General features: G+C 33.2%; 2 protein-coding genes across 3 annotated transcripts; one reads left to right on the top strand and one right to left on the bottom strand.

The window, feature by feature from the left end:
- On the top strand, positions 1-3,932 carry LOC133198798 (uncharacterized). 2 transcript variants are annotated; one of them, XM_061334784.1, is made up of 5 exons: positions 1-118; positions 291-442; positions 569-738; positions 2,230-2,483; positions 2,784-2,946. In XM_061334784.1, exons 1-4 carry the CDS (start codon positions 24-26, stop codon positions 2,239-2,241), a joined length of 429 nt encoding a protein of 142 aa, XP_061190768.1. In that variant the 5' UTR covers positions 1-23; the 3' UTR covers positions 2,242-2,483; positions 2,784-2,946. The 2 variants fall into 2 exon arrangements, with proteins under 2 accessions (XP_061190768.1, XP_061190767.1); XM_061334783.1 differs by having other exon boundaries at positions 2-118; positions 2,784-3,932.
- A 13-nt stretch (positions 3,933-3,945) lies between these two features.
- LOC133198334 (uncharacterized) lies at positions 3,946-5,341 on the bottom strand. The gene is made up of 2 exons (XM_061334439.1): positions 5,335-5,341; positions 3,946-5,150 (listed from the first exon to the last, which is right to left on the bottom strand). Exons 1-2 carry the CDS (start codon positions 5,339-5,341, stop codon positions 3,946-3,948), a joined length of 1,212 nt encoding a protein of 403 aa, XP_061190423.1.
- Between the last annotated feature and the right edge of the window lie 6,423 nt (positions 5,342-11,764).

The following is an 11,764-nucleotide window of genomic DNA, read 5'->3' as shown; positions in this document are numbered from 1 at the left end:
ATGAGGTATTCGAGATAAACAACATGGCGTACGCTTCGTACACCGTTCAGAAATTGAAAAAAGAATTGATGTTGCGCGGCGCTGTAACTACGGGAAGAAAAACAGATCTCATAGAAAGGTAAGAAAAACATTAATACTGTTAAAAATAAATGATTTTCATTGAAGTAATCGTAATGTGATTAAAATAATTAGGGTTATCAGAGTCAAGTTACACGAGTGCTACATTGTCAGTGATTGTACTGACAATATGCCTACAAGAACTGTTAAACAAATTTCATATTACTGTGTAGGTTGGAAGCATACGAACGAAATTTTAACTTTAGCGGTCCCGTAATAGAGCTGCCAGCGGAAAGGAAGGTAGACTGGCCCACTACTGGGTATAAACAAATAACATCAGAGCATTATGACTTAATGCCACATATATCAGAAGCCCATATCGAAGGTACAGTAATATGGGGGAAAATCGCTTAAGTATGTTAAAAAATTTGGTGTATGCCACATATGAAATTTAACAGTTTTGAGGATATCAGGTGTAAAACTTGTATATATTTTCTTTTGGAATTCTTAGGATATTTTCAATACAGACAAGCAGTTGACAGGCAAATGATGGGCAATACAAAGGCGATTGTGAAAGGAAAATTGCTCTTGGAGTCAGAGAGAGTTGAAGCACTGAGTATTAACTGTCAACATGAGGACTTTTATCTTACAGGATTTGTCAGAGCAGCAATGAAGAAAAAGGTAGTGTTTCAAAATAAATGAACAACAACTAATTAAAAACAGATTTAAAAAAAAATCAATGTACATGTGTGTGTAGTATGAATGTAGAGTGAATCAAGATTGTCTGAGTAATGAGTATTATATTGTTGACTGTATTTAACAGGTGTCTTACAATTATCGTGTAAGAATTCACAGAAAAACGGGTGAAATTAAAAATTCAGATTGTGAATGCCCTGCTGGGAAGGGCCCTAATGGAACTTGTAAACATGTAGCCGCTGTTGTTTTGCTCTTGGTGAAATTTCGGGAAACACGCATTATAGCCATTCCTAGGGGATGTACAGATAATCTCCAGACTTTTCATAAGCCAAAGAAGTCTTTCCAAGTTGAGCTGCCTGTGTTTAAAAATGTTTCCTATTCATGTTTTTTTTTTAATTTGACTATTTAAATTTTGAATATTTGTTGTTGTTTATATACACAAGTGTCAAAAGTTACAAACGACTTTTCAGTATATATTAAATTTTGATGATGATGATGCCCCATCTTCGCTAGCTAAGGGTTTCTGGTCTGCTACTCAACTTACAAACCCTTGGCCTATGGTGTTATCAAAAGTCGGGATTTTTTTTTTTCTCGAGTTGCGATTGGAGTTTCTTGATATTGTTTGACCAATCAGCAAATGCTTTTGTACATATGACGATATCTCAATTTGGGATATATCTTGACTCAAAAGTCTCAGGAATGAAAAAAATGGGTAAACAATGATCCCTAACATGCCTAAGATAATGTGGCATTATATAAATGGCTATAGTGTCATCCATGCACATAATGTGATCAGGAATCTGTATTGGAGATACAGACTTGCACCCTTAAGAACAAATAAACATTGCTCGATAGCTACTTCTTAATTTTTTTTTTTTTTAAAAACGCTCTTTATTTTTGTTGATGATGCTAGTTGTGGGTACATGTATGTGGTAAGATTCGAAATCAGGTGACATAAACAATCCCAACTTTTGATAGCACCATTGGCTAAGGGTGGCTAGCTAAGATAATAATGTCCTGTAACATATAACAACTTTAATTCTGTGACCCATGTCACAATATTTTTAAAATATAAAAGTTGCATGATCTACAGACAGGTATACAAAACTACAGTTTGAGAAGTTGTTTTAGGTAGTTCTTCTCATGCAGGCAAAATTTAGTTTTTATGTTCAGTCTTTGTTGAATATACACTAAAGATGAATACATATGATCCACAAATTTACAAGTCATGTACATGTATATTATAAGTAAACCATGAAATAAGAAAGCTTTAAATTAATGCAGATATTGATTACAAATACTGATATATTCAATATATTACTTAATTAAAAGTGATGGAAATGTGATTTCTTTGTACAGGAATACAATACTGAAATATGTATTTGGCAAATTGTAATAGACGTTAAATTACACGTAAACTAATGTGGTTTTTTTTTGGTTAATGTCCGACTTATTTTAAACCTTTGAATTTTACAGGCTCCCCCATAAAAGCAGAAGACATGCCTTGTCGGTACAACCCAGATCTTAGTGACCCAAGACCTCAGAAATACAGAGGAATTGCTGGATACAACGATTATGTGAGCAACATTTTAACCAATTACTGTGCTTTAACGTCAGCAGATTTATCTTTCAAGTACATGAAGCCCAAGGCATTTATCAACTTTGCAGTACTGGACCATGATTACTTGGACCTGCCATTCACTGAATATTGGATAGATGCAGCTCAGAATGTATGATATTAATGAAATATTTTGTTAATTATAATCTTTTGTAAGAGTAATGATTTATATGTCTTTTGGAAAAGAAAAAAAAAAAAACAAGATGTGTTTGTAAAACACTGATGCCTCCATATGGCAGCTTCTGGCAATGGTGAAAGTTGAAGATACATGTATTGATAATTTAAAGTGCTACTGAACTATTCTTATAAGGTTACATTATAAATTCTTGAAATATAGAACTGGTTTATAATGAATTTTGATATACTTGAAGTGTTTCTTTGGTATGAACAAATTTTAATTTTTCGTATCTAGGTTTCAGATAGGGACATTGCCCGCATCGAACACAGAACTAGGAAACAGAATCTGTCGAAAGTTTGGCACCAAGAGAGAGAATGGCATTTGACAGCTTCCAGGTTTGGGGATATTTGCAAAGCTACTGATCCATGTAACAGACTGAAGCTGTGTTCTAGCATCTTTAAACCTCTTAAACTGAAAACACCAGCTGTCTTAAATGGCCAACAGTATGAAGCTGTAGCAAGACAAACATTTCAAGAAAAAATGGGTTTCAAAGTAAAGACTTGTGGTCTTTTCATAGACTCGGAGAACAATTATTTGGCTGCTTCGCCCGATGGCATTATTGGAGAAAATGCTATTGTTGAAATTAAATGTCCATATAAGGGTAGAGATCGTAAGATTGCTGCAGACAAGTTTTTCCCATTCTTGCTAGAGGATGATGATGGTGTATTGCATTTAAAACAGAATCATAATTATTATATGCAGGTGCAAGGGCAGCTTAATGTTTGTAAAAAAGAGAAGTGTTTCTTTGTTGTTTACACATTTGTAGATATTTTTGTGGAAGAAATCAATGTTGATAGAGTTTACTTCTGTGGTTGCATGCTACCAAAGTTAGAGTTGTTTTATAAAAAACACTACAGAAAATTTCTTGCTGAAAAATTGTAAATTGATGTCATAAATCTGCAGTTTAAGCTTTTTCTGTGAAGACTTGTACATAAATTGTTCATTTCATTTCTATATGGATAATATGATGATATTTGCAGGTTTTTTTTTTAGAAAAGCCTTTTACATCTGTTAAGATCAGCACAGTATTTTGATTGTTTATCAAAACTTAACATGGTCATTATAGTGCACTGTTGTAATTGATAACATTTTTTTACCATTGAAACTATGGTTCTATATTACAAAATGTAGATTTTCAGTAGTCAACCTGGAATTTAGAATAATCCAAGAGAAATGTTTATGAAGTTATTAATGGTTTGTAAAGAGGTGAAGAGGTGTATAGAGATAATTATAAAGATGTATCCACTTGCTGCTTTAAGACAGAATTATGTAAGAAACAACAGTTAATTAAGTACAATGTGAAAATGTTAGATTGAATAATGCAAGTGTAACTGAAATCATTGTTTTTATTCTACAACATGTATTAAATAATATTCATTTGAATGGTAGTACATTATTATGAATATTTGTCAATGATGCAAGGTCTAAAATTCAGTATTGAAAAACAAATAAAAATGATTCTAGAGCCTAAAATGGCTTTGCCCTGTGGTAGCTCTTTCTTGAGAATTTTGAAAGTCTTGGCCAGTCCAATGATTCTTTCAACATGAATTCGCTTTGATGCGATTCTTCGGTCTTTAACAACATCTTGTGCCTCAAGTTGGCTTTTTCCTTTCAACATTGTTGGAGTGTTGACCTGAATGTTACGAGGGGCAAACAAATCCTGGACCATGATACCCCTGTCAGCCATTATACTGTCATGGTCTTGGAATTTGTCCTGGTCTCTAAGTAAGTCAGAACGTTCAATAATTTGTCTGTCACTTGTAGCACCACAGTATGCATCGGAAATATAACTGACAGTTCCACGTGGTGTACAACCAATCATCACCTTTAGTGTATTTTTATTCTTGTAATTTGAAAATGTAGCACTCTGGGCATTTACATTCTGGGGCTTATTTATTGGTACCTCAGTGGCATCAATTATCACTCTAGTTTTGCAGAAATTTGCAAAGAAGTCATCAGGCATATATTCATCAATTACAGATCTCGAGGGCCAAATGTTAATCTCTTTAAGTTGGAAGTACATAAAATTGATCCATGTAACAATAATATTTGAAACAGTACTTTCACTGACTTGAAACAAATAACTCAACTCAATGTCTTCTTTAGCTTGTCTCAGTTTTATCATAACTAAAAAGAACTGGTCTTGAGGGGAAAGTAAGTTGCTTTTTAGATTCAAATCATGTGCTGCAGGACCAAGTACTTGAAAAAACATCATGAAATGGTCATAATTTTCAAAACCAGTGTAATATTTCACCATTTTATCATTACTTTGCAATTTTTCAATGGAAAATCTGTTGCTTTTTCCAATATCACATTGGACTGACTGATCATGCAGCTTCTTTTCATCACTTTCATAACATTCACAATCAACATTAACTTGTTGTACAGACTCCACCACCACTTCATTCACAACACATTCACTACTAGACCCATTTTCACTATGATCTCTAATACATTCACTACTAGACACATTTTCACTATGATCTCTACCACACTTGACTCTTTTACTGTATCTTTGTTCTCTTGCGCTAGATGACTCATTCTTACATGCAAAGGAAAAGACAGAAGGAACAGCCTCTGGTTTTAGTCTCTTTCTCTCCCCTTAAAATAAAACAAACTCTTTTGTAACCTACTTTCACTTTCATGTGTTTTCTCTTTATTTCGAAAAATAAGGAAACATTTGGTGTGATTATAATTAAATACACGCTAACTAAATAATTGATAATTCGAGTATGATGAATCGCCAGAGTATGAAAACAGTAGGCTTAACGTTAGCCGTGTTAACTGCGCATCGCATGTATACAGTAGATTTAATTCACGTTACGATGATTTGGAGCTAAGAACCAATTATTTAAAAACGTAGTTAATTAGATCAACAACTAGTTTACCATAACGAACTAACCAAGTAGTGTTGATTGAATGTAATCATCGGGTGTGAAGTGATCTCCACACACCCGGTCGTGAGCAGCCGGCTCCCATAACTTTCTTGATTTTACATCCAATCTTCGAATCGCGACTCGCCATTTCAATTTTAGATCGGGATTCGAAGGGAACAGATGTCCACCTTTCTTACTTTTACACGTAGGTACACAACAATACACTGGCATATCGACGATTCATCCTTAACGCGGTTTCTAACTATTATAAAGTAGATCTAGACAAATATGGCGACGTATCTATACCTCATAGTACACGAGCGCCACCTGGGGGAGATAACTCTTCTTGGCGGACCTTATTCATTCACAATTATAAAACAAATTATTTACTTCAGAGATGTAACTACTTGATATTCTTACTGTCAAAACGGCGAAATTATCAAGCTTGGGGAATCCAATACAATACACCGGAAGTAGACATTATTGGAACGCGAAAGTGAAAAATGTAAACAAGAGGACTGATGAGAAAAAGATACAAACTGCAGCCAGATAAACTTGTTTAAGATCTTAATACAGAGGAAATATTCAATTACATGTAATGTTTTAATTACTTGTTCCATCGTCCAGTTGATATGATATAATAGACCATTGACAATATTCAAAATCATGACTGATGAGATAAGTCTCATTTTAAGTCAATATTTGAATGCCCATTGTGGCCCTACCCTAACCCAGGCGTCTTTAATTGAAAATCCATGAGTCTTCGATACCTGAGGAACCTTTCATAAAAATATGATTAATCATGGCCTTGTCGCTCTTGAAAATAATTTTTTAAACGGATATCTTTCTGTAAAACTTTGATCAACTATTGTGGCCCACCTTACTCCCGGAAATCATGATTTGAAGAAACTAGAAAAAAAATACATGATAATGCTTCCATATCAATCTGACTAGTCAGGGCTTTGCTAATACCCTGGAAAAGATTGTTAAAGATTCCTTAATATGTATATTTCTAAGTAAATTTTGATTGCAAATTGTTGCCCATTCCCTACCACCATGGTTTAAACAAACTAGAGTATACACTACCTGAGGCTGTTTCCAAGGAAATATGATTGATTTTGGCTTTACTGTTTTTGAGAAGATTTTTTAAAAAGATTTTTCCTTTATATTCCCACTCAAAAGCCCTGGTCGCTCGTAGTAAACCCATCGTACTCCCTCAAGACATGAACATTGAACCTACACTATATTAAGATGCTTTCATTAATAAAGTTTCATTTTTTCTGGTCTAGTGGTTTTTGAGAAGATTTTTTAAATGACCCCACCATATTTTACTATTTCTTATACTCCCTTTTAGAGAGGACGTGGCCGTTCCTTTTAACAGCCTGAATCCCCATCAGCCAGGGGTATTCTCTTCAAAGTTTGGTTGAAATTTGCCCAGCGGTTCTGGGGAAAATTATGAAATTTTTAAAATGATGAAGACAACGACACAATTTTTTTTTAACCAGAAAATCTCAAAGAGCCTTCGGCTAAGATGAGATGAAAAGTGTCCCTTTCCAGTGAAATTGTTTTAAAAAGCTTCTATAATATTTCTTTTGAAGTACAGAAAATAAAATAAATCAGATATATATATATATATATATATATATATATATATATATATATATATATATATATATATATATATATATATATATAAAGAATTATGCTTTTGTCCCTTGAAAAGTGACCCCTACCCTAGAACTGACTTTCGAGTATATCTTTATATAACAAATAACATATTCTCTGTCCCTTAGTAGCTGAAAAAAAATTCAAGGTATAATAAAAAAAATTGTTCATAAAAATGTCGGAATCTCAAAAGGAGGAATAAGGTGCTTATGACGACACACTCGCTTTGTTGAGGAGGACAATATATGATGTACTTAATGACGCTTAATGAGCATCATCATCCCTTTAACTTCTGTTCCATACTCAATTACAGGACTCCAGACCTGTTGCCAGTATGATGAGGACCAGGGACCATTAAGGAAAGCCTGGTGACAGCGGTTAAACCACCACCCTCCTCTCATATGTAGAGCACAGTTACCGTTCGTACCGGTATTGTCGTTATCCTTGTCTGGAGTACTGAAGTACATCCCAGACAAACGACCAAAGAAAACCGTGTCCACCATACTGTCACCTTAAATAGAGATAAAATGAAAGTAAACGAACGCATACATCATTACAATACACATATTGTCATCTTGAATAGACTTAAAATGATAGTAAAACAACATATACATTAATACAATACACAAATTGTCATTTAAAATGGAGATAATTGAAAATATAAAGTATACATCAATACAATATACACATTTTCACCGAAATAGAAATAAAATGAAAGTAAGTAAAACAATATTTACATCATTACATTACTCATTACATTACACATACTGTCTTGCCCGCGTGGCGTAGTGGTTAGAGCGTATGCTCTAGAGTCGCGGAGTAAGGAGTTGATCCTTACGTCGCAGGTTCGAATCCCACTGCGGGACGTGGAGACCGGTCCTTCGCATGAGACCGTATAAACCGAGGTCCCGTGTCGCAGTAGGTGCTGGCACGAAAGAGATCCCTCACTGCTCAATGGTTCTGAGTGCCGAGTATAGGTCAAAATTTGTAGCCCCCCACCGGCAAGTGGTGGCGTCTCCATATAATTGAAAAATTCTCGGGAGGGACGTTAAACAACAAACAAAACACATACTGTCACCTTAAATAGAGATAAAATGAAAGCAAAACAACGTATATATCACTACAATACACAAACTGTCATCTTATAAAGATATAAATAAAATGAAAGTAAAACAAATGTATACATCACTACAATAAAATACTGTGACCTTGAAAAGAGATAAAACGAAAGTAAAACAACGGATACATCATTACAATTACAATACACATGCTGTCACCACAAATAGAGTTAAAATGATAGTAAAACAACATATACATCAATACAATAGACATAGTGTCACCTAAAATTGAGATAAAATAAAAATATAACAAAGTATACATTATTACAAGACACACTTTTTCACTGAAATGGAAATGAAAGTAAATAAAACAATATTGACATGATTACAGTACACATACTGTCAGCTTAAATAGAGATAAAATGAAAGAAAAACAATGAAAAGTATTCATAAGTACAATAAATATGCATTTATATAACTCTTTGTATTTCAGCATTTCAATCAAATAGTTTGAATATGTCACATACCTAAGGTTCCCTTGGTACTGCCCGTCAGGAAGAGTTTATATTTTTCTGCTTCACTGGAAACAGAGAATCCATCGTACAACTGATACAGTGTAGTGCCATTCAACAGTGTGATGGAAACATAGAGGTAAGAGTTCTTTCCCTTTGTTAACTGATGGATTACGTCATTTCCTGTATGAAAGATATATATGTGAAAGAAGAAAGTACGTTATGTACCAAAATCGGCCCTGTCCCAAAATCTGATGAAGATTTTCTTGAAACATGTCTAAGATGTCCTCTTTTTAATTCAGCTTAATTTTTGCAATTATCTCAAATCAATTTTTCACAAAGCTATCTTAATATAGATAGTTTCTTTGGAAAATAACGCTATGACGTTATGACGTCAACCTAGCGACGCTACGCAAAATATCAGGGTTGTTGGAAAGTTCGTTATATTACTTTCAAGAAATATTAAAGTACACATTTTCTTATATAGAAATATTTATTTTGTTGAAGTGTGAAGTTTGAATCCATTCGATTTAACAGAAATCAATTTACTTAATTTTAAAATCAACATGTTTGGTAACCCCGGAGCTACATTATAACGTCAAAAAAACAAAAAACAAAACATTGCATCATGGTGTTTTCAAAATAAAAAAAATCGCCCTTTACACTTCACACAGTTTGGTCAAATAGCCACTTATCAAAACCGTTTCTCAATTTTAATTTATTTTGCTAAAAATCGTACCATTAGCATAATTTTATTTGTCCATGTTTTATTTTTTTTTTATTTTACCGCGTAACTGTGCATTTACAAGATCAGCAACTGTGAAGCGCTTTCCATGACTTTACCATCTCAAATTTTCCGTTCAGATTTTTACATATATAATTTATTTTCTCACAGACTGCCCTTGTCTGATACAGAGTTTTAATCATTCGAACAAAGCCTCTATCATTTACACACATATGCACCAAACACTTTTGACATTTGCTCCTATACAATATTTTCAGAGTTTATTCTGAAGATTTCCTGAGTACAACACAAAATTTTGTGATACCTTTAAAAATTTGTTTCTATATAAATCTATACACATTTCCAGTGTTGTACTGAGCGGTCATAAAAAATCGATGTTTTGTCGCTGAGTAAGATATTTGACCTGTCGATGAGAAATTAGGCCGCTTACGTCAAAATTGTGGGCTGATTCAGCTTAATCTCATTTGCATTCGTTGGTGTTCGACAGTGACGAAATTGACCAAGCTTAACCCCAGTGTAGTTAAAGTAAATTTACATCATGGAAGCCAGCACAACATACCAAGGTATAACAAAGCATTTATTGACTATGTTCTCGGGCAAAATGCGTTTTTGTTTTTTTTTTGACCCATTGATCGGTTAAATAATGGCCTCAGAAAAACAGTTTGGTTTTTGGATCCGACAATATACGTACAAATGAAATATTAATTTATATGATTTTAAAACACAAGAGAGAGAGATGCGTTACGCATATTGAATAGTACGTTTATTATAAGTATCTGATTATTCTAATTCAAGCAAGATTCTGATTTTTAAAAACTAGACAATATTTTTTATGCGAATTACTTGGTTTGTTTTTAAGATTTCATCAGAACTTTTAACACTATTTTATAGAATGTCTGATTCCCTATAAAATTTTATGAGAAAGCATTAAGATATTGTTACGGTGTAAAATACGACTTTTCGGACTTATTGTATATTACTATGTTAATTAACTTTTCCGACTTTGCATAAATTGTTATATAAACTTTTCGTATATTTCGGCAAATGCGATAAATTCTAGATCTATAAATTCTACACATCCTTAATCCTACCCGAGGCACATTCAGAGATGGACACTTAATCCCTTAATTGACTTCTGTTTATATTTATTGACAATTAATCTTTCATCTACTTTAATTCTATTATATACATGGCGCTAAAATGTCACCATTCGCTCAATAATTGTTTAATACTTGATTTCTTAATACTTACTGTTAATCCTTTTATTTTGTTCTATCATTGTTCAATATGTATGTTTTGTTGTGAAAATTTATAGTCAGTTGGAATCAGACCTTCGGTGCTGAAACATCCCAAACTCATGAAAAAGTTTATTCCATGCTGATTCTATATAAAAGTACTAAAACTATAACGCGCGCTGGCTTATTGGAGGTTTTATGAATCTGGGTTCAACAATAAGAGGAAAAGTTACGGTTGGCCCAGAATTAGAATTTGACGGACAATCGGACAAATTCATCCCGTAAAAATTTTTTCGAAAAGTATTTGAAATTTTTATCAATAGATAAGGGCAAATTCCCTAGTCAATCCTTTCCAACGAGTCGCGGCGTCATTCACGAATTTATCTAAACAAAATGTATAACGTTTCTGTCTTGTCATCCGAAAAAAGCTTCCAAGAAAGAAAAACTGAAAAAAGTACTGTCAGTCGATTAATAATTTTATATGTCACTGGATGGTCCTTCTCAAATGCACGAATTAAGTATCCCCCCCCCCTCTTTTACCTGGTAGAGATGCAGCACTTCTCTTGGATAGTTAGCATAGGCAACTTTCTATCGCATTTTCTTTAGCAACTTATTGAGGCTTTTTCACTAACTTAGTATAGCTTTTACAAAAAAAAAATAAAAATAAATAACCTAATAAAAATTTAAAAAAAAATAACAAAAATAAATTGATAAATAAATAAATGAAGAATAAATAAATAAATAAATAGATAAATAAAAATAAATAATAAAATAAAAATAAACATGTACTTATAAGTACATTACTTACTTACATTACATTAAACTTATAATGAACATTTTCAAAGTTTGGAAAAAAGTGGGAAGAGACCCTGCTCCCCTGATTCTTCGTGCCTGATAAATAACTTTTTTTCAGACTTGTCCACACTGACAGATAATTTTGTTCCACGGTATACTTATATTAAATTGTGTGATACCCATACACCGCCGTAATGGGGTGAAAGAATTTAGTGACAGGTAATCTTGCTGAAAAGTGAACCTCTCATCCGATACAGCCTTTTATTTTTTTTCGTCCGAAATTTTTTTTGGACCTTTCTGTCTATTTCTCATTCCAGTCTTCTTTTAAC

Source organism: Saccostrea echinata, unplaced genomic scaffold (genome assembly GCF_033153115.1).
Source record: "Saccostrea echinata isolate AGI-Se365-2 ecotype Australia unplaced genomic scaffold, CSIRO_AGI_Sech_v1 ptg000033l, whole genome shotgun sequence".
Lineage (NCBI taxonomy): Eukaryota > Metazoa > Mollusca > Bivalvia > Ostreida > Ostreidae > Saccostrea > Saccostrea echinata.
This window is presented reverse-complemented; position numbering and strand designations above follow the sequence as displayed.

Coding starts and splice junctions, on each gene's coding strand:
- LOC133198798 (XM_061334783.1), top strand. CDS start 2,253: ATGCCTTGTCGGTACAACCCAGATCTTAGTGACCCAAGACCTCAGAAA. Junction 2,484..2,783: donor GGATAGATGCAGCTCAGAAT/GTATGATATTAA, acceptor TTTCGTATCTAG/GTTTCAGATAGGGACATTGC.